This window comes from Lathyrus oleraceus, chromosome 7 (assembly GCF_024323335.1).
Source record: "Lathyrus oleraceus cultivar Zhongwan6 chromosome 7, CAAS_Psat_ZW6_1.0, whole genome shotgun sequence".
NCBI lineage: Eukaryota > Viridiplantae > Streptophyta > Magnoliopsida > Fabales > Fabaceae > Lathyrus > Lathyrus oleraceus.
The window spans coordinates 76476002-76499062 of record NC_066585.1 but is presented as its reverse complement, the minus strand read 5'-3'; the positions used below and the strand labels follow the sequence as shown (position 1 = coordinate 76499062).

Below are 23061 nucleotides of genomic sequence, written 5' to 3'. Positions count from 1 at the left end.
TGTTTAACCAACGATACTATTCAGACATGGAAGGAGTTGGAAGACAAATTTTCGGAAAGATTTTTCATGAACACTCAGTTTGTGGAAAGAAGAGTCGAGATTTATAATTTTGAACATGGTGATGTTGAGTTCTTATCTAATACATAAGAGAGATTCAATTTATTACTTTGAATATGTCTAACTCACAACATGAGTAATATGGAACAAATGCAACATTACATAAAAGGTCTCAAAGCTCAAGCAAGAGTGCTTTTGGATGGCTCTGTTGGAGGTACCATCAAAATAAATAATGAATACAAGGTGAAAGAGTTGATAGGGAAAATTTGCCAGAATGATTATCGCTCACAAAGTGAAAGATGAGTCAAACTAAATGGTGTAATCGAACTGGATGCAAATATTGGAGTGTTAACTTAACTATAGGTCGTTTATTAATAGTTAGTTGGAGTCATTATTATTTCAGCTAATGTTAGTCAGGTTCAAACATTGCAATATGATTTCTATGGCTAAGGGCATGCTAATGGCAACTGTGTACCATGGGGGAGTGATTGTTGTAGCTCAATATGCAAATTTTCTAAAGAATAATCCTTATTCAAACACTTACAATCTTTATTAGAAATATCATCTGAACTTAAAGTGGAACAACAATCAACATCTAAATGCAAATCAAGGTGTTCCATAAGTTACCCAATCATCACAACAAACGAAATCATCTCAACTTAAAGAAGACTTAGCTCAATTTATGAAAGTGACCAAAGCTAGTCTCGAGCAAGTAAACAAGAATCATGAAACTACGAGTAAAAATAGTAAACCTTCCATCAAAACTCTAGAAATGCAAATTGGCTAGTTGTTTAGACAATTAGCAACACAACCTAGTTCGTGTGGTGGGTTTAGTGGAAATACTATAGTCAACCAGAAAAATGAGAGTTGCAAAGTCATCAAGTTGAGAAATACAATGGTACCTTCAATCCATAATGCTAGTGGTGAGAGAAAAGAAGTGAGTGAGGGTGAGAAGAAAAGTTAAGAAGATGAGGTAGTTTAAAAGGAGGGAGAACATAAATCAAAGGGAAAAAAAGTGAAGAATTTGTTAGGGGAGATACTCTTGATAAACTCGTAGATTGCTTTAAGAATAACTAAGTAAAAAATCCTTAATGAACTTAACTCGGAACTACCCTACTAGGTTAAGCCACCTTACTCCATCTAGAAGAAGAAACCATATGGAAGTGGGAAATTTGAGAAGTTTATGAAGATGCTTACAAAGATATATAAAAACATTCCATTTTGTGAAGCTCTTAATCAGATGGTAGTCTATGCAAAATTCATGAAAGAAATTTTAATCGGAAAGCATAAACTGAAATATAACGAGAATATTGCTTTAGAAGAAGGTTTTAGTGTTATAATTTAACTCAATTTGCCGCATAAACTCATTGATCCATGTATATTTACTATTCTTTATTCTATTGGTCCAGTGAAGATTGGTCATACACTTTGTGATTTAGGGAAGAATCTCAATTTGATGTCTCTATCTATGATGGGGAGGCTGAACTGTGGAGAACCAAAGCCAACTCAGATGGATCTTACTTTAGCTTATCAATCTATCACTTATACATATGGAGTTCTTGAAGATGTTATTATGATGGTATATGATTTATTGTTCCCAATCGACTTTGTGAACCTAAATATGGTTGAAAATTTTGAAACACCATTACTAATAGGAAGAACTTTCTTAGAAACGGGTAGAGTTTTGATTAATGTCAAAATGGGAGAAATTATTTTTAGATTCAACAAAGAACATATTGTTTTTAATATTTTTGAAGCCATGAAACATCAAAAAGAAAATCCTCAGTGCTATAGAGTTTATGTAGTAGAAGAGATTAATCAAAAAGTAGTTGCAAGTGAGTCACCATCATCATTGATGGGCTGAGTTATGGTAAATTATATTGAAGTTATTGGAGATCAATCTGATAAAGAAGTAGTGAAATATGTACTTCAGTTTCAAGAAATCTAAGTTGAAAGAACAACTAAAAAGATTGAAGAGTTAGGTGGTAGTGAATAGAAGAGTTCAGTCAAAAGTTCGATTGATCCTGAATTGAAAGAGCTTCCACCACGCTTGAAATATGTATTCTTAGGATAACAATTGTAGCAACCATCTACTATCAGTACTTCACTAGCTATATAAGACAGAGAAAAACTCTTGAGAGTTCTACGAGGTAATAAATAAGCATTTGGTCAAAGTGTTACCGATTTGAAATGAATAGCTTGTTGCATGCACAAGATCAAACTGGATGAGGAATTCAAACATGTAGTTTAACGTCAACAAAGACAAAATCCTACCATGAAGGAAATGTTATGAAAGGAAGTGTTCAAGTTACTTGAATTATATATGATTTACCCAATTTCTGATAGTTTTTAGGTGAGTTTGGTGCATGTAGTTCCAAACAAAGAGGTGTGACGGTCGTCCAATATGAAAATAACGAGTTAATTCCGACTCGCACAGTTACCACAGGATGCATGTGTATTGACTATCGCAGGTTAAATCAAGCTACGAGAAAAGATCATTTTCTATTACCTTTCATGGATTAGCTGTTAGAAAGATTAGTAGGCCAAGCTTACTATTATTTTTTAGATAGCTACTCAAGATATGATCAGATTATTGTAGATCTTGATGATCAATAGAATACTACTTTTACTTACACATTTGGAGTTTTTGCATATCACATGATGCCCTTTGGTCTAGTAATGCTCCAACTACTTTTCAAAGGTCGTGCTTTCTATTTTTTTATATGATTGGGAACTCCGTTGAGGTATTTATGGATGATTTTTTTTGTATTTGTTAATACTTTTGATAGTTGTCTTGATCACCTTAATATCATTTTGAATATATGTGTTAAAATAAACCTAGTTTTAAATCGGGAAAATATCATTTTATGGTAATCGAAGGTATTATTTTAGGATACAAAATATCATTGAAAGGTATCGAGGTTGATCAAGCAAAAATAGAGGTCATTAAAAAATTACATGTTAGTTCTATGAATTGGCATCAATTTTGATAAAACATAGTGTTATCACAAGATGTCACGCTTGTAGTCTTGACATGGGATATCAGCATTCTGCAGGTTGTTTGATATGGTTGTGTAGGATTTATTCAAGATGTCAGACCCGATGTTACGACATGTGCATACAGAACATTCAGTCTGAATGTTATGTTGTTGTGCTTTTCATGCAAGTCATTGTGTGCTTATGTGGAGATTGCATGCATTATTCAAGGAGTAATTCTATTTAACACCGGAATATTCTCTTTCCCAAAAAGGAATGATTCGCTGCTATTTCTTAGGAAATACGCAATAAATAGAATTCGGGTTTCATGCTGCCAAGGCCCATTTAGAAAGCTTCTATTTAAAGACCATGTAAACCCTGTTTTAGATACAGAAAAACACGAACGTGAAGTGAGTGAGGATTAAGGTTTTAGTCTTTTGTGAGTTTGTGAATTGTGAGCCATTCATCCATCTTGTTGATGTGTGAATTGGACTGAGTATTTGAGTTGTAATTTATCCACTATAAGCTTTGAAGTACGAGTGTATTTGTTTACTTGATTGAAGCTTTTAAGCAAGATCAAGTGTGTGTCCTTGAAGTGTGTCTTCATTCTTTTTGGTATTTGTTCTATTATCACTGCTGTGATTGAGAGGGAGTGAGTAGGGTCTCATGTCTAAGAGTTCTTAGATGGAAATCACACGGGTAGAGATTAGGTGAAAAGACTGTAACTTGAAGTTGTTTGCTGAGAGTCTTTAAACTAATTATGTTTAGTGGATTTCCTTCCTGGCTTGGTAGCCCCTAGACATAGGTGTGTTTGCAACGAACTGGGTTAACAATTGCTTGTGTCATTTTTCAATTGCTTCCTGATTTTTATTCTGTTCATATTTCGCTTGTTGTTCAGATATTAGTGTCGTGACATTACCTTCGACATCTCATATCTAATACAAGAATTTTAATTGGTATCAGAGCAGGCATCCTGCTCTGGTTCTGGGTGAGATCTTGGGATGTTACTTTCTGGTACTATGGACAGAGATGGAGGATCTATAAATAGACTAACAATTCTGGATGGATCTAACTATGATTACTGGAAACCTCATATGGTAGCCTTCTTAAAATCTTTGGACAATAAGGCTTGGAAAGTTGTTCTAACAGGCTGGGAACATCCTTTCATTATTGAGGATGGAAAAGTTACAACTGATAAGAAGCCTGAGGAAGAATGAACCAAGGAGGAGGATGAACTAGTTCTTGGAAACTCTAAAGCATTGAATGATATATTCAATGGGATTGATAAGAATATCTTCAGATTGGTGAACAATTGTGAGGTGACTAAAGATGCCTGGGATATTCTCAAAACCACTCATGAAGGTACCTCTAGAGTGAAGATGTCTAGATTGCAGCTGCTTACTACCAAGTTTGAAAATTTGAGGATGAAAGAAGATGAGAGAATTCATGATTTCCATATGAATATTCTTGAGATTGCTAACTCCTCAAGTGCCCCGGGTAAGAAGATGTCAGATGAAAAGCTTGTGAGGTAAATTCTCATGTCACTTCCCCAAAGATTTGCCATGAAAGTGACAACCATAGAAGAATCTCAAGATATCTGCAAGATGAGAGTGGATGAGCTAATTAGATCCCTCCAAACATTCGAGTTGGGAATGAGTGATGGATCTGAAAAGAAATTCAAAAGCATAGCCTTTGTGTCCAACATTGAAGATAAAAAGGAAGAAAGTAGTCAGGATACTGATGAAGGTATGTCAAATGACTTAGTGCTACTTGGAAGACAATTCAACAAAATCCTGAAGAGGATGGATGTGAAGTCAAAGTCTAATGTCAAGAACAACTCACTTGACATCAGTAGGTTCAATGATGCTGGAAGAAGAACAAGATCTGAAGAAAAATTCAAATAGAGCAAAGGAATTCAGTGCCATGAATGTGAAGGGTATGGTCACATTAGAGCTGAATGTGGGACCTATCTCAAGAAACAAAAGAAAAGTCTTGCTGCTACTTGGTCTGATGATAACTCTGAAAGTGAAACAGAAGGAGAATCTGCCAATATTGTGATTGCCTTGATTGGGAGATGTGATCCTGATGAAGATTCCAGTGATGATGAATTAACCTTTAATGAATTAGCTACTTCTTACAGGAAGTTGTGTTTCAGAAGTGAAGAAGTGTGTCAATAAGTGGAGAATCAGAAGAAACTAATAACCCAACTAGAGGCTGAGAAGACATAACACTTAGAAACTATTTCTAATTTGAAGATTGAAGCCTTGTTCCTGAATTCCAAACTGGATGAGATGACTAAGTCTGTCAGAATGCTAAATAGTGGATCTGACACCTTAGACAAAATCCTTCAGGCTGGAAAGATGACAAGAGACATGACTGGCTTGGGTTCAATTAATCTTATCCTGATTGTAGTCCCTCTGATAGCAAACTAAATATGTCACATCAGGTGTCTCAACATCACAAGGGAAGACAACATAAGCACTCAAAAGGAAAATACCAAAGATGGAGATGTCATTACTGTGGGAAATTTGGTCACATAAAACCATTCTGCTCTAGGTTGTATGGTTATCCCAGTCCTACTCATCAACCTAGACTCAAACAACACATCTCTTCTAACAGAAAACAGTGGGCTCCTAGGGTTGGTGCTACTAACTTGATAGCTCACACTTCCTTCAGAGTCTCAGCCAAAGAAGATTGGTACTTTAACAGTGGATGCTCCAGACACATGACTGGAAGCAAAAATATGTTGGTTGACCTTCAATATCATGTCACCAGCTATGTAACTTTTGGTGATGGAGCAAAGTGTGAAATCAAGGGGATTGGAAAGCTAAACTTCTTTGGAGTTCCTAACCTTGATAATGTGTTGCTTGTCAAAGGATTGACTGCAAACCTGAACAACATCAGTCAACTATGTGATTAAGGTCTCAATGTGAACTTCACAAAAACTGAATGTTTGGTTACTATGCAAAATATGAAGTGATCATGAGAGGAGTCAGATCTAAGGACAACTGCTACATGTGGATTCCTCAAGAAACTAGCTATTCATCAATATATGCTCTAGCTAAAGAAGAAGAAGTGAAACTATGGCATAAAAAACGGGGTCATCTGCATCTTAAAGGGATGAATATGATCATATATGTTGAAGCTGTCAGAGGAATCCCAAAATTAAAGATTGAAGAAGGAAGAGTATGTGGTGAATGTCAGATTGGAAAGCAGACAAAGATGTCACATCAGAAGATCAAACATGACACCACATCTAAAGTGCTGGAACTTCTCCACATGGACTTGATGGGACCTATGCAGGTGGAAAGTCTTGGTGGAAAAAGGTATGCTTATGTTGTGGTGGATGACTTCTCTAGATAGACCTGGGTGAATTTTATAAGGGAAAAATTGATGTGTTTGATGTGTTCAAAGACATTTACCAAAGACTTCAAAGAGAAAGAGAGAATCATGTTATCAGAATCAGAAGTGATCATGCGAAAGAATTTGAAAACAGTAAATTTGCTGATTTCTGCTCATCTGAAGGGATTTGACATGAATTCTCTTCTCCCATTATCCCTCAGCAAAATGGTGCGTTGGAAAGGAAAAATAGAACTCTCCAAGAATCTGCTAGAGCTATAATTCATGCTAAGAAGTTACCTTACCACTTTTGGGCTGAAGCTATGAGCATTGCTTGCTATGTTCACAACAGAGTAACCTTGAGAAAATGGACCTCTACCACTTTATATGAAGTCTGGAAGGGAAGAAGACCTACTGTCAAATACTTCTATGTATTTGGTAGTAAATGCTATATCTTGGCTGATCGTGAACAAAGAAGGAAAATGGACCCCAAGAGTGATGAAGGAATATTTCTGGGCTACTCAACAAACAGTAGAGCCTTTAGAGTCTTTAATTCCAGAACTAAAGTTATGATGAAATCTATTAATATTTTTGTTGATGATCAAGAGACTGATGTCACAGACGATGTTGAAACATTTCTGAATGATGCCCCAGTTGAACCTTCTGATAAAAGTAGTGAGAGTGAGTCTACTCAAGCTGAACTTGAAGCTGATCAAGTAAACAAGGGACCCTCTATCAGAATTCAGAAGGATCGTCCTAAAGATCTCATTATAGGAGATCTAAATAAATGAGTCACCACTAGATCAAGGTAAGTGATCTCACATGCCTGTTTTGTGTCAAAGATTGAGCCTAAGAATGTTAAAGAAGCTTTAACTAATGGATTCTGGATCAATGCCATGCAGGAAGAGTTAGGCCAATTCAAGAGAAATGAAGTATGGGTATTGGTTCCAAGACCTGAAGGAATAAATGTTATTGGAACAAAGTGGGTATACAAGAATAAATCTGATGAAAAAGGTGTGGTTACTAGGAATAAAGCAAGATTAGTAGCTCAAGGATACACTCAAGTTGAAGAAGTTGACCTTGATGAAACATTTGCACTTGTAGCTCTCCTGGAGTCCATTAAATTATTGCTAGGAGTGGCATGTATTATGAAGTTTAAACTGTTCCAAATGGATGTGAAAAGTGCCTTTTTAAATGGCTACTTGAATGAGGAAGTATATGTTGAACAACCAAAGGGATTCACAGATCCAAATCTTCCAAAGCATGTGTATAAGTTGAGGAAAGCTTTTTATGGGTTGAAATAAGATCCTAGAGCTTGGTATGAGAGACTCACAGTGTTTCTCATTGACAATGGATACAAAAAGGGAGGCATTGATAAGACTTTATTTGTCAAAGATGAAGGAGGAAAGCTCATGATTACTCAAATCTATGTGGATGATATTGTGGTTGGTGGGATGTCAAGTAAGATGCTTCAACATTTTGTTGAACAAATGCAGTCTAAATTTGAAATGAGTCTTGTTGAAGAACTAACCTATTTTCTTGGCCTGCGAGTCAAGCAGATGGAAGATTCTATCTTTCTATCTCAAAGTAAATATGCCAAAAATATTGTTAAGAAGTTTGGCATGGAGAATACAAGCCACAAGAGGACACCTGCTCATACTCATCTGAAGTTGTCTAAAGATGAAAATGGTGTCAGTGTGGATCAAAGTCTCTACAGAAGCATGATAGGGAGTCTTCTATATCTTACAGCAAGCAGACCTGACATTGCTTTTGTTGTAGCTGTATGTGCTAGATATAAAGCTGAACCAAAAGTGAGCCATATAAACCAAGTGAAAAGGATCCTGAAATATGTCAATGGCACTTGTGACTATGGGATGCTATACACTCATGGATCTAACTATGTGTTGTCTGGCTATTGTGATGCTGATTGGGCTGGAAGTGCTGATGATAGGAAAAGCACATCAGGAGGATGTTTCTTTTTGGGGAACAATCTAATATCATGGTTTAGTAAGAAGCAAAATTGTGTTTTTCTGTCTACTGCTAAAGTTGAATACATAGCAGCTGGAAGTAGTTGTTCTCAACTGGTGTGGATGAAACAAATGTTAACTGAATACAATGTAACACAAGATGTCATGACATTGTACTGTGACAACCTAAGTGCTATAAACATCTCAAAGAACCCTATTCAGCACAGCAAGATCAAACATATTGATATCCGTCACTATTTTATTAGAGAACTTGTAGAGGATAAGACTGTAGCCTTAGAGCATGCTGCTATTGAGATGTAGTTAGCTGATATTTTTATAAAGACCTTGGATGCAAGTCAATTTGAATTCCTGAGAGGGAAATTAGGGATTTGCATTTATGAAAAGTTGCAGCAATTAATATGGAGTGGAAAAAGTAATCAAATTGTTGTCTATTTTCCTAAAATAAAGTGCCCCCATTATGGTAAATCATCACCTTGTATTGGAAATACCATCTATTCCATCTTCACACGCTACCCCCATAACCCCATTACCTACCCCAACTCTTCCATCTTCCTTTTCTTTCTCCACAAACCTCTGCTAGGGCAACCGTACTTTTTCCAGAAAAACTCCAAAATATCACAACATCAAGATACATCTGCTTCTAAAAATACTAAGTCTACTCCAAAGGTTAGTGTTCCTCCCATGGGCGTCCCTGATGATGAGATTCTGGATGTTGCTCCTTTCTTTGTTATTCCCGGCGCGGACATTGATTTGAACCAACCCATCTCCATTGATGCCTCCGCTTCTACATGTTCCAATCAAGGTAATCCTTATAGTATTCCGTCAGGTTCAACTCCTGTCACTAATTCTAAGGAAGGAACACACTATATTGATCATGTTATAAGAGGCCTAGTTACTAGAATTCTTAATGAAGGCCACTCTTTGAAGGGAGTTTCTACTCCCCTTGCTCGAATGTATCCCTCTCCTGAGGTTGAACAACCTAATGGTAAGGGTGATGATTCCTCCAGTTCTGAAAAGGACTTGGCTGCTGAAGGGTTGCGCTCTCTAGGGCAAACCGTGTCTGAAAAAGGGAAATTTGTGGCCTCTAACACTGCTAATGCTTCCCACTCTGAGAAGCATGATGATGCAAATATTGTGATTGATCTAGAGGATGGTAGCTCCGATGATCAAGAGGAAAGCTTGATTCATCACATAAAGCCAAGTGTGGCTAAACGCATGAAGACTCGCAAAGGAAAATCTGTGGCTGAACTTATGTCAGCTAGAAAAGCTAAGAAGATTGCTGGTATTGGTCCCTCCAAACCATGGAGCAAGGTTGAAATAAAGAAGAGGAAGGTCATAGATGATTTTGAGCCTAAAGAGGATGTTGAGGAAGATGTCCCTGACATCTCGCCTACGAAGAAAACTAATGTTAGGAAGTCTCCTGTTAAAGTACTTGTTGTTCATTTGGATAACATCTCCTTCCATCTTGAGGATTGAGTTGCTAAGTGGAAATTTGTGATTCAGAGAAGGGTAGATGTGGAAAGGGAATTGGGAAAAGATGCTGCTGATGTCAAAGAGGTCATGGACCTGATACAAGCTGCTGGGCTTTTGAAGACTGTTGTCGGGCTCTCTCAATGCTACGAAGGTTTAGTCAAGGAATTTATTATTAATATTCCTGAGAATATTTTTGACAAGAACAACAAGGAGTTCTGCAAGGTGTATGTGAGGTGTAAGTGTATAACATTCTCTCCTACTGTTATTAATAATTTTCTAGGCAGGAATAATGAGGGTGCAGGAGAATTAGAGGTTACAGACAATTAGGTCTGTAGGGAGATTACAACTAAGCAGGTGAAAGCTTGGCCTTTTAGAAAGCATTTTCCTGCTGGGAAGTTGACTACCAAGTATGCTATCCTGCATAAAATAGGAGCTGCTAACTGGGTCCCTACCAACCATATCTCCACCATTGCTAATACTCTTGGGAGGTTTATTTTTGCTGTTGGGACAAAAGTGAAATTTGACTATGGTAGGTTTATGTTTGATCAAATCATCAAACATGCAACTACTAATGCAGTTAAGCTGCCAATTGCTTTTCCCTTTATGATTTGTGGAATTATCTTGAACCAACATCCTGGTATTCTGTGCTCAAATGATTTACCTAGTAGGATAAAACCAGCTCTGTCTGTGCACTACAAGCTTTTTGAAGGTAATCATGTCGAGGAAATTGTCATGACATCTGCCATGAAGAGGCCAACCTCAAAAGTTGGAGCAATTGCTGAGCTTAAGGAGACATGCAAAGAGTTAGGTGAAGGGATTAGGGTAGCCACAACTAGAAAATAATCTTTGGAAACCTTGATGAAGGAGAAGGGCGATCCAAAATACAGCGGAATTTAAAATTTATCCTTTAGTGATCCTTACGAATGAGCATGATCAGTGATAGAATTGTTACCTTTGATGCAGATCTACGGGGCGATCATGAACATTGAACGATGACAACGCCTCTACTCAGTCCACACGAACGGATTCCTTCAATCTTAGTGCTAGCTGTTACGAATGAAGGCTTTGAGTGTGTGAGAGAGAGAGAAACGAAATTGCAACTTCACAAATGCTTCTACACAAGGGTTCTATTTATATAACCACTTGTGTGGGCTGCAAGCTAAAAAGCCCACTCAAGTGTATGTGACTGTCATACGGTGAACTGACTTTTTGTGTTTTTTAACCGCAATGTCGCGGTTAGCAAGAGTCGCCACCGACTTTTCTTTTATCCAATAAGGAAAGGTGGAAAAGAACAGGAAAGACCTTAATTTAGATTCTTAGGTTCGGGAGGTACATTATACAAAGGGAAGGTATTAGCACCCTTTGTATCCATGGTTATCCATGGGCTCTTAATTGCTCAATCATTTATGTTTTTCTAGTTTGACAAAGTGGTTGAGAAATGTGTAGGGAATGTTTTGAAAAGGAGAATTTAACTTTGTAATGATTCTTGAATGAATGTATGCAAATTGGTTATCTCGTTTAGTTTTGAAAATAGTTTAGAAAAATATAACTCGACAATGATTCTAGTGCGAATGTATGCCAAGCGGTGATTTTCTAATGGAGGTTTGGAAAGGTGTAAGGTGTGAAAAGTATTTTAGGTTATGAATGAGCAATTAAGGGTTTTACCTGTCCGAGGTCTTTCCGGGCATTTCCTATCCTTATGAGGGTAAAACTGTCCTTAATATTGAGAAGTAAGTAGTTTTATCCTTTGGATGTAGAAGGGTCATCGAAGGGTCATTGATTGGTCATCGAAGGCAACAGTTGTGAGGATACCTTAGCATTCGAAGGGACTATCATCATTTAACCGTAGGCTACACCGAAGGGTCATCGAGGGACAAAGGCAACATTCGAGGGACTATGATGATTTAACCGAAGGGTCTTTGCTAAGTGTATCCCCATATTCGCGGGACATGGCCATAATACCGTAATCGTAGGGTAACAAAGAGAGGTCCGAGATCACTTATTCAAAGGCAAGGTTTTACAATTAATTAGGTAACCGTAATCAAGTAGGTAATTAGGTCCATATTAAAATCAATACATTAAGATCAATTAAGCCATTAGGGTGGATCTTCGCCATGAAATGAATACATTAAAATCAATTGAGTAATCCAGGGTGAATCTCCATAAGGATCTCCCACACATAAAGTGGGATACCTAGCCGGCCGTTTCCTCGGGAATATGTAAACCTTTGCACAATTCAACACACGGGTTAGAGCATCAAAGTAAAGTACAATTGAAAATTGCACTACAATACAACAGTCAGAATCTCAGGCCAAATGATGCAGAATTATAATAAATCTTGGTTAGATAGACATAAGGCAGAATAGAAAAGAAACAAAGCAGCCACTGTCCCGTTCGCCTCTGCTTCGCCTAGCGAAGGCTCAGCGAATGCTCGCTACAGGCTCGCTTAGCGATGTGCTAGCGAGCGGCCACGGGTTTGGAGTTTGACAGCAGCATGACCTCCGAAAACCTGAACTTTTATGGCATTTGATTACAGGGATAGCATGGACAAACATTCATGATATTCAAGCATATTTAAATTCGCATGTGAAATCAAATTACATATTCGAAACTTCAATCATGATGCTTTATGTATATAGAGATTACCGATTAAAAGCATAAAACAACAGTGATGCGCAAACCTGTTTGCAACTAAGCTGCTATGTTGGAGAGACTGATCACTTTTGGTATCGGATGGAGTTGGGCGGTGGTAGCTTCGGAGCGGAGGAGCGGAGGAGCGGCCTTCAGGGTTTCTTTATTCGGAACTCTCTAAGGTAGCCTCCAGGGTTTCTGTGCCAGGGTTTCCGTCTGTCCTTCTCTCTGTCTTCCTCCTCTCCCTTTTCATGACTAAAACTTGGCTATTTATAGTGATTGTGATGACCTAATGGGCTCAGAATGAAGCCCAGAAATTCTGCTATTCGCAAGCTTCGCTAGGCGAAGGAGTTGCTCGCCTAGCGAGCCAGCTAGTTTGGGCTTTTACTGGATCTGATGCTTCGCTGGGGCGAGTGTCATAACGAAGTGTTCGCTAGGCGAAGGAATTGCTCGCCTAGCGAGCAGGCCAGTTTGGGCCATTTTCTGGATTGGGCCTGTTGTGAGCTGGGCTTTTGTTCCTTTGAGGTCAGTGTCTTGCAGAACAAGTCGGAGTGCCTTGAAAAATGTCTTGAAATATTAATGGGCAAATTTTGGGGTATGACAGCTGCCCCTGTTCAATATTCTTGAACCGAGAGAGTAGAATGGTATGTGCACCATTCGTGGTCTGGAGGTGGAAGATTATTGAACACTAAAATGCCCCAAAAATTTGCGCTTGTCAACCAGGAGCTAGTCTTGATGGAGATGGGCTTAAAGATGCCATCCAGGGAATTTGATGATGAGAACTTCAGAGTGCGTCGTACATTAGACGATATCTGAAGACATGGGTGTCGTACCGAGTCATACGATAGACCGTATAGTGAGTCATCCATTATGCTGTCGACTTCGCTGGGGAGTCAGAGTGTGTTACACGCTGCTGGGGGTAAGGCATCAGAATGGATCATATGCTAGACCGTATCTGAATACCAGAGTGAGTTGTTCATCAGGCGGATGACTTTGCCGAGGATGAAAAATCAGAATGGATCGTACGCTTGATCGTCTCTGAGTTGCAAAATGAGACCTCCATTAAGCGGGTGATTTCACTGGGGATAGAAGATCAGACCGGATCGTATGCTAGATCGTATCTGAGTTGAAGATCCAAATGGGTCTTATGCTAGACCGTATTGGGGTTGCAGGATGAGTCGTCCGTTAGGCTGTGTCTGATGATGAAAGGGGGGTAGTCATATGCTAGACTACACTTCAGAAATATATCGTACACTAGGTAGCATCTGAGCAGATGAAGGTTTAATTGGGTCGTACATTAAACCGTATCTGAGCAGAATGAGCCGTCCATTAGGCTGAATCTGACGATGAAAGGGGGTAGTCATATGCTAGACTACACTTCAGAAATATACCGTACACTAGGTAACATCTGAGCAGATGAAGGTCTAATTGGGTCGTATATTAAACCGTATCTGAGCAGAATGAGCCGTCCATTAGGCTGAATCTGCTTATAAAAGGGGGTAGTCATATGCTAGACTACAATTCAGAAATATACCGTACACTAGGTAACATCTGAGCAGATGAAGGTCTAACTGGGTCGTACATTAAACCGTATCTGAGCAGAATGAGCCGTCCATTAGGCTGAATCTGCTTATAAAAGGGGGTAGTCATATGCTAGACTACAATTCAGAAATATACCGTACACTAGGTAACATCTGAGCAGATGAAGGTCTAACTGGGTCGTACATTAAACCGTATCTGAGCAGAATGAGCCGTCCATTAGGCTGAATCTGATTATAAAAGGGGGTAGTCATATGCTAGACTACACTTCAGAAATATACCGTACACTAGGTAACATCTGAGCAGATGAAGGTCTAACTGGGTCGTACATTAAACCGTATCTGAGCAGAATGAGTCGTCCATTAGGCTGAATCTGCTTATAAAAGGGGGTAGTCATATGCTAGACTACACTTCAGAAATATACCATACACTAGGTAACATCTGAGCAGATGAAGGTCTAACTGGGTCGTACATTAAACCGTATCTGAGCAGAATGAGCCGTCCATTAGGCTGAATCTGCTTATAAAAGGGGGTAGTCATATGCTAGACTACAATTCAGAAATATACCGTACACTAGGTAGTATCTGAGGATATGAAGGTCTAACTGGATCGTACATTAGACCGTATTTGAGTTATTGAAGGTTAGGATGGATCGTACGCTAGATCGTATCTGAGTTGAAGGAGTCATATGTTGGGCTGAATCAGAATGAACCGTACGCTAGGCTGAATCTGATAGTATTTGTGTATGCTGTATTTGCGATAAATGTCTGGGATGAACTTATAGATGCCATCGTTAGGAGGATGTCAGAATGAATGTTGACATGGAGTATATCTGAAAGATGTAGTTGGATCCTGAATGTAATTGATAAAGCTGTCCGTCTGAATGGACCTTTGTTTTGATTGTATCAAGAGGATAATTAACCTGAAAAATAAAGTTAGCTTCATGCCATGTCATGATGCATGAGATGCAAATGTTGTATGCATGCGTGTGGTGTGAAATGATGTAATGAGTGAATTATGTGTCTGGAATAAATGAGAGCATTGTATACATGTATATGTTATGAAATGACGTAATGTATATGATGCGGAATGAAAATTGTATGTAGGTATGTGATGTGAAATGATGTAATGAATGCACTATGTGTCTGAAACGTTCTTCCAGGGGACTCTACTGGGGAAATAAATCTCAGTCTTCTGGTCGGAGATATTTGTATTGATGACCCTTCCTTAGCTAGGGGTATTTGACTTTTATCTGATGGCAGAGATATTCAACAGAGCCTGGCTGGGGGTAGAAGAGATGACCAGTTTAGTGATGCCGATTTCTTCTGGGGAATAACTGGCGTTGCCGGGGAATCGAATTAGCAACGGATTCATTGGGAAGCATGGTTAGACCTTCTCCTCGATCCTGAAGTCGTGTAGTAATTGCTATTACCATTCTAGGCATTTTTGGTAAACATTGATCATATTCAAATGCATAAATCAATTCAAATTAAATCAATGGACGTTTACGCAAACAAAACAGAAAAGTAAAAACAAAAGCATCTTTTTGGAAATGAAATTGTATTGATTTTGAAAGAGGGCCTGTAAACAGGCAATTTGTGTACAAGGAGACAGAAATCCTAGTAAGAGGAAATCGTCAAGAAAACAAAGAGAAAGCTATGCAGAAAAAGTCCTATTGATTTTAATTCCACTACTGTCATTATGTCTTCAAGCGTCTCATCTCCTGTTGTCGGATAGAAGTGATTGGCTTGTTCAGTCCTTGGAACTTGGTTGAAGCTGACTGAGAACGGGACATAGTCTTACGCTTTAATCCCTAATTTTTGCCTGGACCGCCTTTTCAGTCCATCGGGATACCCTTTTTTGCCCAAGCCGCCTTTTCAGGTTTTCGACTTCCCGGGTGTACGTTTTTATATGTTTATCCCTAATTTTTGCCCGAACCCTTTTGGTTTGCCGGGATGCCCTTACTTTTGCCTAGATACGTCGACCTAGCGGGTCTCTTTTATGCGTAGTATTTTTTAACTATGTCCGCGTTCACAGGATACGGGAAATCTTCGCCGTCCATTGTAGCAAGTATCATGGCTCCACCAGAGAATATCTTCTTAACCATAAATGGCCCTTCGTATGTGGGAGTCCATTTACCTCTGGGATCACCTTGCGGTAGAATGATACGCTTGATCACCAAGTCGCCAATTTGATATACCTGTCTCTTGACCTTTTTGTTAAATGCCTGGATCATGCGCTTCTGATATATCTGCCTATGACAAACAGCCGCGAGTCTCTTCAATCAAATTTATCGGATCGAGTCGAGTCTGAATCCGTTCATCTTCATCTAAGCCCGCCTCTTTCCTGATTCCTAGAGAGGGAATCTGAACTTCCACTGGTAAGATGGCTTCCATTCCATAGACTAAAGAGAACGGAGTTGCCCCTGTCGAAGTGCGCACTGAAGTGCGATAACCGTGGAGAGCGAATGGTAACATCTCATGCCAGTCTTTGTGCGTTACTGTCATCTTTTGTATGATCTTCTTGATATTCTTATTAGCAGCCTTCACGGCGCCGTTCATCTTTGGCCGGTACGGAGAAGAGTTATGGTGTTTTATTTTGAACTGCGTGCAGAGTTCAGTAATCATCTTGTTGTTCAAATTAGTACCATTGTCAGTGATAACTCTTTCAGGAGACAACAGGTTTCTCAAATAGATATTTGATAGAATCCATCTCAGAAGTCAATAAAGTGGTATGATTCAACATATACTGTCTTAGTCGGCGAGCAGTCCGAGCCAAAGCACAGCAAGCTTTCTCGAGCTGTGAGTATCTTGTTTCACAGTCGGTACCTTTTGCTAAGGCGGTATATGGCATGCTCTTTTCGACCAGACTCGTCATGTTGCCCCAACACACACCTCATTGAATTTTCTAACACGGTCAAATACATGATGGAAGGTCTTTCTTCAACTGGTGGTATCAGAATTGGAGGTTCTTGGAGATACTTCTTGATTTTGTCATTCATCATTCCATACCATCTCTTGATTTTTCTTTTTTAGTAATTTGAAGATGGGTTTGCAGGTAGCAGTCAAGTGTGGAATGAATCGGGCAATGTAATTCGAGTGCCCCAAGAAACCTCTGACTTCTTTCTTGTTTATTTCAGTACCCCGATTTACAATTTCAATTGATTCCTCATGCGGCTGTATGGTCTTTTCTCCTTGTAGTACCAGTCTGGCAAGCTCTCCAGGGACTTCACAATCTTCCTCGCTTCCATCCTCGGCTTGGTAGATCGGATTTTCAAAGTCATAATGAACAGTAGCAGAGTTATTACCAACAGGATCCAGAGTGGATATGGATATGGAATTTGTTACGTGAGTGTGTGCAAGAAAACATAGCTTGTTTGAAAAATGACAGGAAAGATAAAGAGCGCAATATTTGAATGCAAAAGGTCCATTGATTTATTGAATGTAAATATGCTTATGAAATGATAAACCCTTAAAATTAGCTATTATGCCCCGGGTATAGACACAATGCTTTTGAAATACTAAAATAGCAATAACAATTACTCTCGACTAAAGGAAATCGGGATAGTGTCTTCAGCCTTCCAATTGTCGAGTCCGTCACCAATTGTTGGGGAAATCCAGCTATCCAAGTTATAATCGTTATCAGTATCTTCCACAGCATTGACAGTCTTTTCTTGATTAGGCAGAGGAGCAGTGATGACATTAGGAGTCTCAGGCGGATCCAATTCAAATTCTCCGGCGTCAATCATGTCCTGAATTTTATTCTTCAACGACCAACAATCGTTTGTATCATGCCCGGGGCTATCGGAGTGATAGGCACACCTGGCATCGGGATTATAACTAGGAGAAGTAGTGTTGGGTTTTGCAGGAGGATCTCTGAGGGTAATTAAATTTGCTTTTAGCATACCCTGCAGTGCTTGTGCTAAAGTCATATTGATCTTCGTAAACTGCCTTCTTCCCGGGTTAATGTGCCTCACAGATTTCTTGTCTTTTTTCTTCTCGAGCAAGAGAGCCTTCAGTTCTTCCTGCCCCTTGGATAAGTTCAAGATCATCTCCTGGAGTTGAGCATTCTGAGCATGGAGATCTTTGACAGTCTGTTCGAGGTCCATTTTTCTGTTTGCAGGAAAACCGTGAGAACACTGATCCCTTTAGAGTACCTGTTATGCTATGTTATGCTATGCAATGCATGAAATGTTTTCAAGGCCTTTTGGAATTTAACTTTGCATAAACTACCAAAAAGGGAAACCTTTTTTTTTTTTTTTTACAACATAGAGTAAAGTTAAATCCCTAAGTCCTCGAAATGGTTAGTTCAATGCCATGATGTTATGATGATGTTATGATGTTAAGTAAATAGCAAGCACAAGCAAGTCACACAACCATCATTCCTAAGTTTTAAGGCTTGCATGAGTTCCATAGGTAAGTACCCTCCCCACTGAAGTTTGGTTGGTTCAACCTGTCCTAGAATAGTAACCGGGTTCTAGAAGGATCTCTGTTGAAAGAGTATATCTTTGGCAAATATTTTTGTATCGTATCCACAGAGATTGGGTAATATTACCGCCGTTCTATAATTCAAATGTTATAAGTTTAGAAAGTAACAGGGTTGTGTTGTTTGGAAAAGTATCTTGTTAATAAATGTTAACAAAAACTATTAAGTGGTTTTAGACAAATATAAAAGCTTGGCAAGATTGGAGTTCACTATTTCAAATATCTATGATTCCCTATGATAAATAATTAGACTCAAGATTATTGATGATGTTCAAATATCCTCTCAAGGTCATTTATGTCTAAATGAAATCGTGATAGTTACTATATTGATCCTTAGACGATCTCTCCACCTAACTATCAATATAGCAACCTTTAATGTTCAATATCAAAGAATAGTAATGAATAAATCTATCTCTACAACTTATTCACTACTTGAAAATCTGTTTTATGTCTAAACTCGAGTAATCTCTCTCGACAACTACTCAAATCTGGTTTTCAACTTAAAGCAAAAACAGTAATCAACACATCAACAATCTCTATCTCATATATAAATCAAAGTGAATACATAGATAAATGAGAATAGCTACTACCTCCAATCTTGACAAAAGGGAGTTTAGCTCCTCATCACCATTGTTACAAAGCAGAATGTTTTTAGAAGAAAAACTCTGTTTTTTCTATTGCAAAAGCTCTACAGCACAATGTGTGAATGAATGGAATAATCTCTCAATACCCTAGGTTAAACTATTTTGTCTCCACCAAAAAGGTTGACATTTCCCTAATTGGACATTGTCATCAGCAGCAGAAAAGCACTTCCCAGGCAGACATCAAAATGGCAATTACTTTTTCTGCACAGCAGCACATTTGACCCTTGGTCAGCTTGCTGGATTCGCAGCCTTCGCGGCGCGAAGGGAGTTCGCGGCGCGAACTGTTGCTTTCCCAGCTTCCTTGTTTGGCAAGCTTCCTCCAAAATGCCATGTTGAAACCAAGGTCTTGCTTACCCATAATTCTACACAACTAACAAAAAATGTGAAATAACTATTCAAAACAAAATAAATTAAACCTAATTGCATTTATACAAATAAATGAAGATAAAAGTGTGTAATTACATCAAAACTTGGTATAAGGGACCAATAAAATGGTATAAAAAGTAGTACTAATTGGTCCCTAACAACTCTCCTCAACTTAGCATTTTGTTTGTCCCTAAACAAAAGTGTCCACCGTTACAACCAAAGTCATGACACAAAAGATTTAAACAAGAATTCATCAAGGATATTCAAATGGTTCAAAAGCGTTTGGCGTTTTCTCAATTCACTTATCTCAACTCTAGACAAAACATAAATAAGGGAAATGGTAAAGTGCAAAAATCATTCCAAGGATTTCAAAGTCATACATGTCAGAATTGAATCAAACTTACGCACACATCAATATTGATGAATAACATGAAGGGTTACTTTCACTCATCCAAGCAGTTAAATCAACAACAACTCAAATCATGCGGTTATCACAACAAGTACCAAATCATGTGAAAAATGAGAATCAAGAGGTCTTTCAAGGTTGTAATGTGGCTTAGGTTACAAGAAAGGATGTGATTAAGAGAATTCAACAAGGTTGCCTATCCTAAGGGAGCATTCCCAAAGATTCAACTCTACACAATTTCCTTTTCCTTGGTCCCTATCTTTTCTTTTCAAATCCACACAACCATGAGCATTTATATATATATATATATATATATATATATATATATATATATATATATATATATATATATATATATATATATATTATATATATATATATTTTTATGCTCTATGGTTTCAAGGGTGATTTCTTTTTCTTGTTTCTTTTCATATTCTTACCCTTACATAGAAACTCACTATTCCAAGTTCCCTATCAACTCTTCACTTTACTCTCCCCAACTTTAGATTCCACAACCAGATTTATTCAATAATGCTCCCTACTTAAACATAAGCAAAAGGCAAAATTTTTGCAAACAACTCGGTTTGAGGTTTCAACTGATACGAAAGAAATTAGGATTCATTTATTCCACAAATTTCAATTGATTTTACAATGATCAATCAAATGAATCCTAATTAGCTCAAAGGGGGTTAACTAAGGATTACTCCTCACAAGGTTCGTTGATTTAAGCGTTTTGGTCAAGTGGTTTTTCTCACAACAAAATGCCTCTATCATATTCAAAAATTTCACACAACATTAGATTGATGCATGATTTAGCATGATAAGAATGGGTCAAAATAATGCTCGGTTTCCCGCTTTTTTAGTGCACAATGGAAAGCTTCCTCACAAATGGTTAAGTCCTATTTTGATTCAAAACTGACATATACTTCAATGAATTTATGAAATGGAATTTGCACACAACATCAACCTAATCATGCTAAGTCTAGAAAGCGATAAAGTGTACCTTGAAATGCCGACACTAATTCTTATCATCACCACTCGAAGTATCCTATGTTTCTTTCTTTGCGAACAATTCTTGGTTGCTTTAGGCTTGACTTAAGCGTAAGAACAATTAAATATGACTGTTGGTAAACCAATTTGATTAAAAACACACTTAAATTTCAAAAAAGTACTCATGCAATTATAAAAAATACTAAAGAAAAATTAAAGTGCTAAGATAAAGTCACGGTGAACTAGAGCCACCAAAAAGTACATTACAAAATTCCCAAAACAAAAACAGAATTGGTAAACAGAAAATCAAACAAACAATACTCTCAAAACTCCACAAATTCACTCCTCTTCCTCTTCATCACCACCTACACCTCCGAGAACATCTTCCATCTCCTCATTTGGGTCAGCACTACCTCCTGCACCCCCCATAAAATTTGGCCTGCCCACAGGCCAATTAGCATAAGCTGAATAGTCAGCTTGCGATGGAAAAGTACGGGCCTCTGGTGCCAGAAACGTGTTCTGGAACTGCTGCTGCATGGCATCAAAAAGAAAGGATTGAGACCTCCTGGAGGCCTCAAAGTTCTCACAGCAGTAGTTGGCAAAAGCCATATGATCAAAACCTGGGGTACTCTGAGGTTGAGGCTGAGATCGGGATCTGGCTCGGGCTCGAGAGGAAGAAGTACCAGATGCATCAGTCTTCTCATTCGGGTTCTGCAGAAACCTGTTCAAATAAGCGTCACTGATCACACTGGTGATCGAGAAGTGCACTTCCTCAGGGATGCGGACATTTGCCTTACGACACAGTCCCATAATAAGTCCTGGATAAGCTAGCACACCAGCCTTTCCCCCGAAATTTGTTCCGCTTAACACAATCTTTCTCAACTCGCATGAAATGAGGGCTGCGACATCCACCGTCTTCCCAATCATGATGCAGTACAAAAGAAAACCGACATCCAAGGGAATTGTGGTGGTGTGGCTTCTTGGTCTGATATTGGTTAACAGTAGCACCAAAAAAGCCCTAGCATCCAAATTGAAATTTTCTCTCTTCCACAATTTCGGATGCCCTTGATCATTCACTTCAAAAGATTTTCCACGGAGACATAGAGTGGCATTGACTTCTTCCAGATTCCACCTGTTGGCTACCTCCATGACACTGTACTCACAGCTCTCGCCCTCTCCAAGAGTTAAGGGGTGGCCTAGATAGGAATTAATGTCATCCCTTCCAAATGAAACAATCTTTCCCCTTACCCTGGACTGGTAAATGAAGGTTGTACCTTCCTCACGATGCATCGCATTCGCATAGAATTCTCGGACCAGGTCGTAGTTGATTGCGGCTTCCGGCTCACATAACTTCATCCATTTTCTTTGCTCGAAAGCCTCAACCACTCTGTGATACACCCCAGTTGGAGCCAGCCGGATAAACCGTTCAGGTAAAATGGTTCTCTTGACAAGGCTTTCAAAGCGTGCTTCGTGTTCCTCACTGATGAACCTTCGGATAGCACGGGCCTGAGGAGGTGCCGTGGTCTTAGTTCTCTTAGACATCTGCAATCAAAACCAGCACAACCACAAAACATACATGACAGCATTAGTCAACAATCAAAAAGAAAATGGCTGCTGGAATTCACAGTTCGCGGCGCGAAGGGTGGTTCGCGGTGCGAACCCTGCGATTTCAGGAAATCCCTAAAGCTTCCTAGGGTTTCACCATTGAGGGATTAAACACATCCAACCAGCCAAAATACTCAACCCTAACCTAATCCTATTCTAATTCAAACATGCATAGCGATTCAAAACAATATTCACAGAGAAATTCGATTTCTAACCAACCCTAACTTGAAAAACCCAAAAAGGGATTGGAAAAGAGGAAATGAAGATTACATACCTTTTGAATCTCTACACTTGCTTAAAAGAAGAAGATTGGAAGAGTGAAAAACTGAAAATTGTTGAGAAATGGTGGGATTTTGGGATTGGGGTGAAAACGCGGCAAAGGTATTTGAAATGAGGAAGGTTTGAAATGAAAAGGAATTGACCTAAACAGTATTTAAATGAATTCTGTCCCGCAAAGTTCGCGGCGCGAACAGGGGTTCGCGGCGCGAACTGCATAAAACAGAACCAATTAAAAAATTTTCATTCAGTTCGCGGCGCGAACAGGAGGTCGCGGCGCGAACTGC

The 23061-nt window shown here is 38.7% G+C and overlaps 2 protein-coding genes across 2 annotated transcripts; both read left to right on the top strand.

Moving 5' to 3' along the window:
* Positions 1-1297: 1297 nt before the first annotated feature.
* Positions 1298-1921, top strand: LOC127102121 (uncharacterized). Its single transcript, XM_051039534.1, has 2 exons — positions 1298-1382; positions 1467-1921. The coding sequence occupies exons 1-2, from the start codon at positions 1298-1300 to the stop codon at positions 1919-1921; spliced, it is 540 nt and encodes a 179-aa protein (XP_050895491.1).
* Positions 1922-9041: 7120 nt separating this feature from the next.
* On the top strand, positions 9042-10676 carry LOC127102120 (uncharacterized). The gene is made up of 3 exons (XM_051039533.1): positions 9042-9788; positions 9864-10145; positions 10188-10676. Exons 1-3 carry the CDS (start codon positions 9042-9044, stop codon positions 10674-10676), a joined length of 1518 nt encoding a protein of 505 aa, XP_050895490.1.
* Positions 10677-23061: the final 12385 nt, after the last annotated feature.

Excerpts from the sequence above, each read along its gene's own strand:
- LOC127102121 (XM_051039534.1), top strand. The coding sequence starts at position 1,298 with ATGGTAGTCTATGCAAAATTCATGAAAGAAATTTTAATCGGAAAGCAT. Across the intron at positions 1,383-1,466 it reads GAATATTGCTTTAGAAGAAG|TGAAGATTGGTCATACACTT; the intron begins GTTTTAGTGTTA and ends CTATTGGTCCAG.
- LOC127102120 (XM_051039533.1), top strand. The coding sequence starts at position 9,042 with ATGGGCGTCCCTGATGATGAGATTCTGGATGTTGCTCCTTTCTTTGTT. Across the intron at positions 9,789-9,863 it reads TTAGGAAGTCTCCTGTTAAA|AGAAGGGTAGATGTGGAAAG; the intron begins GTACTTGTTGTT and ends TTTGTGATTCAG. Across the intron at positions 10,146-10,187 it reads AGGGTGCAGGAGAATTAGAG|GTGAAAGCTTGGCCTTTTAG; the intron begins GTTACAGACAAT and ends ACAACTAAGCAG.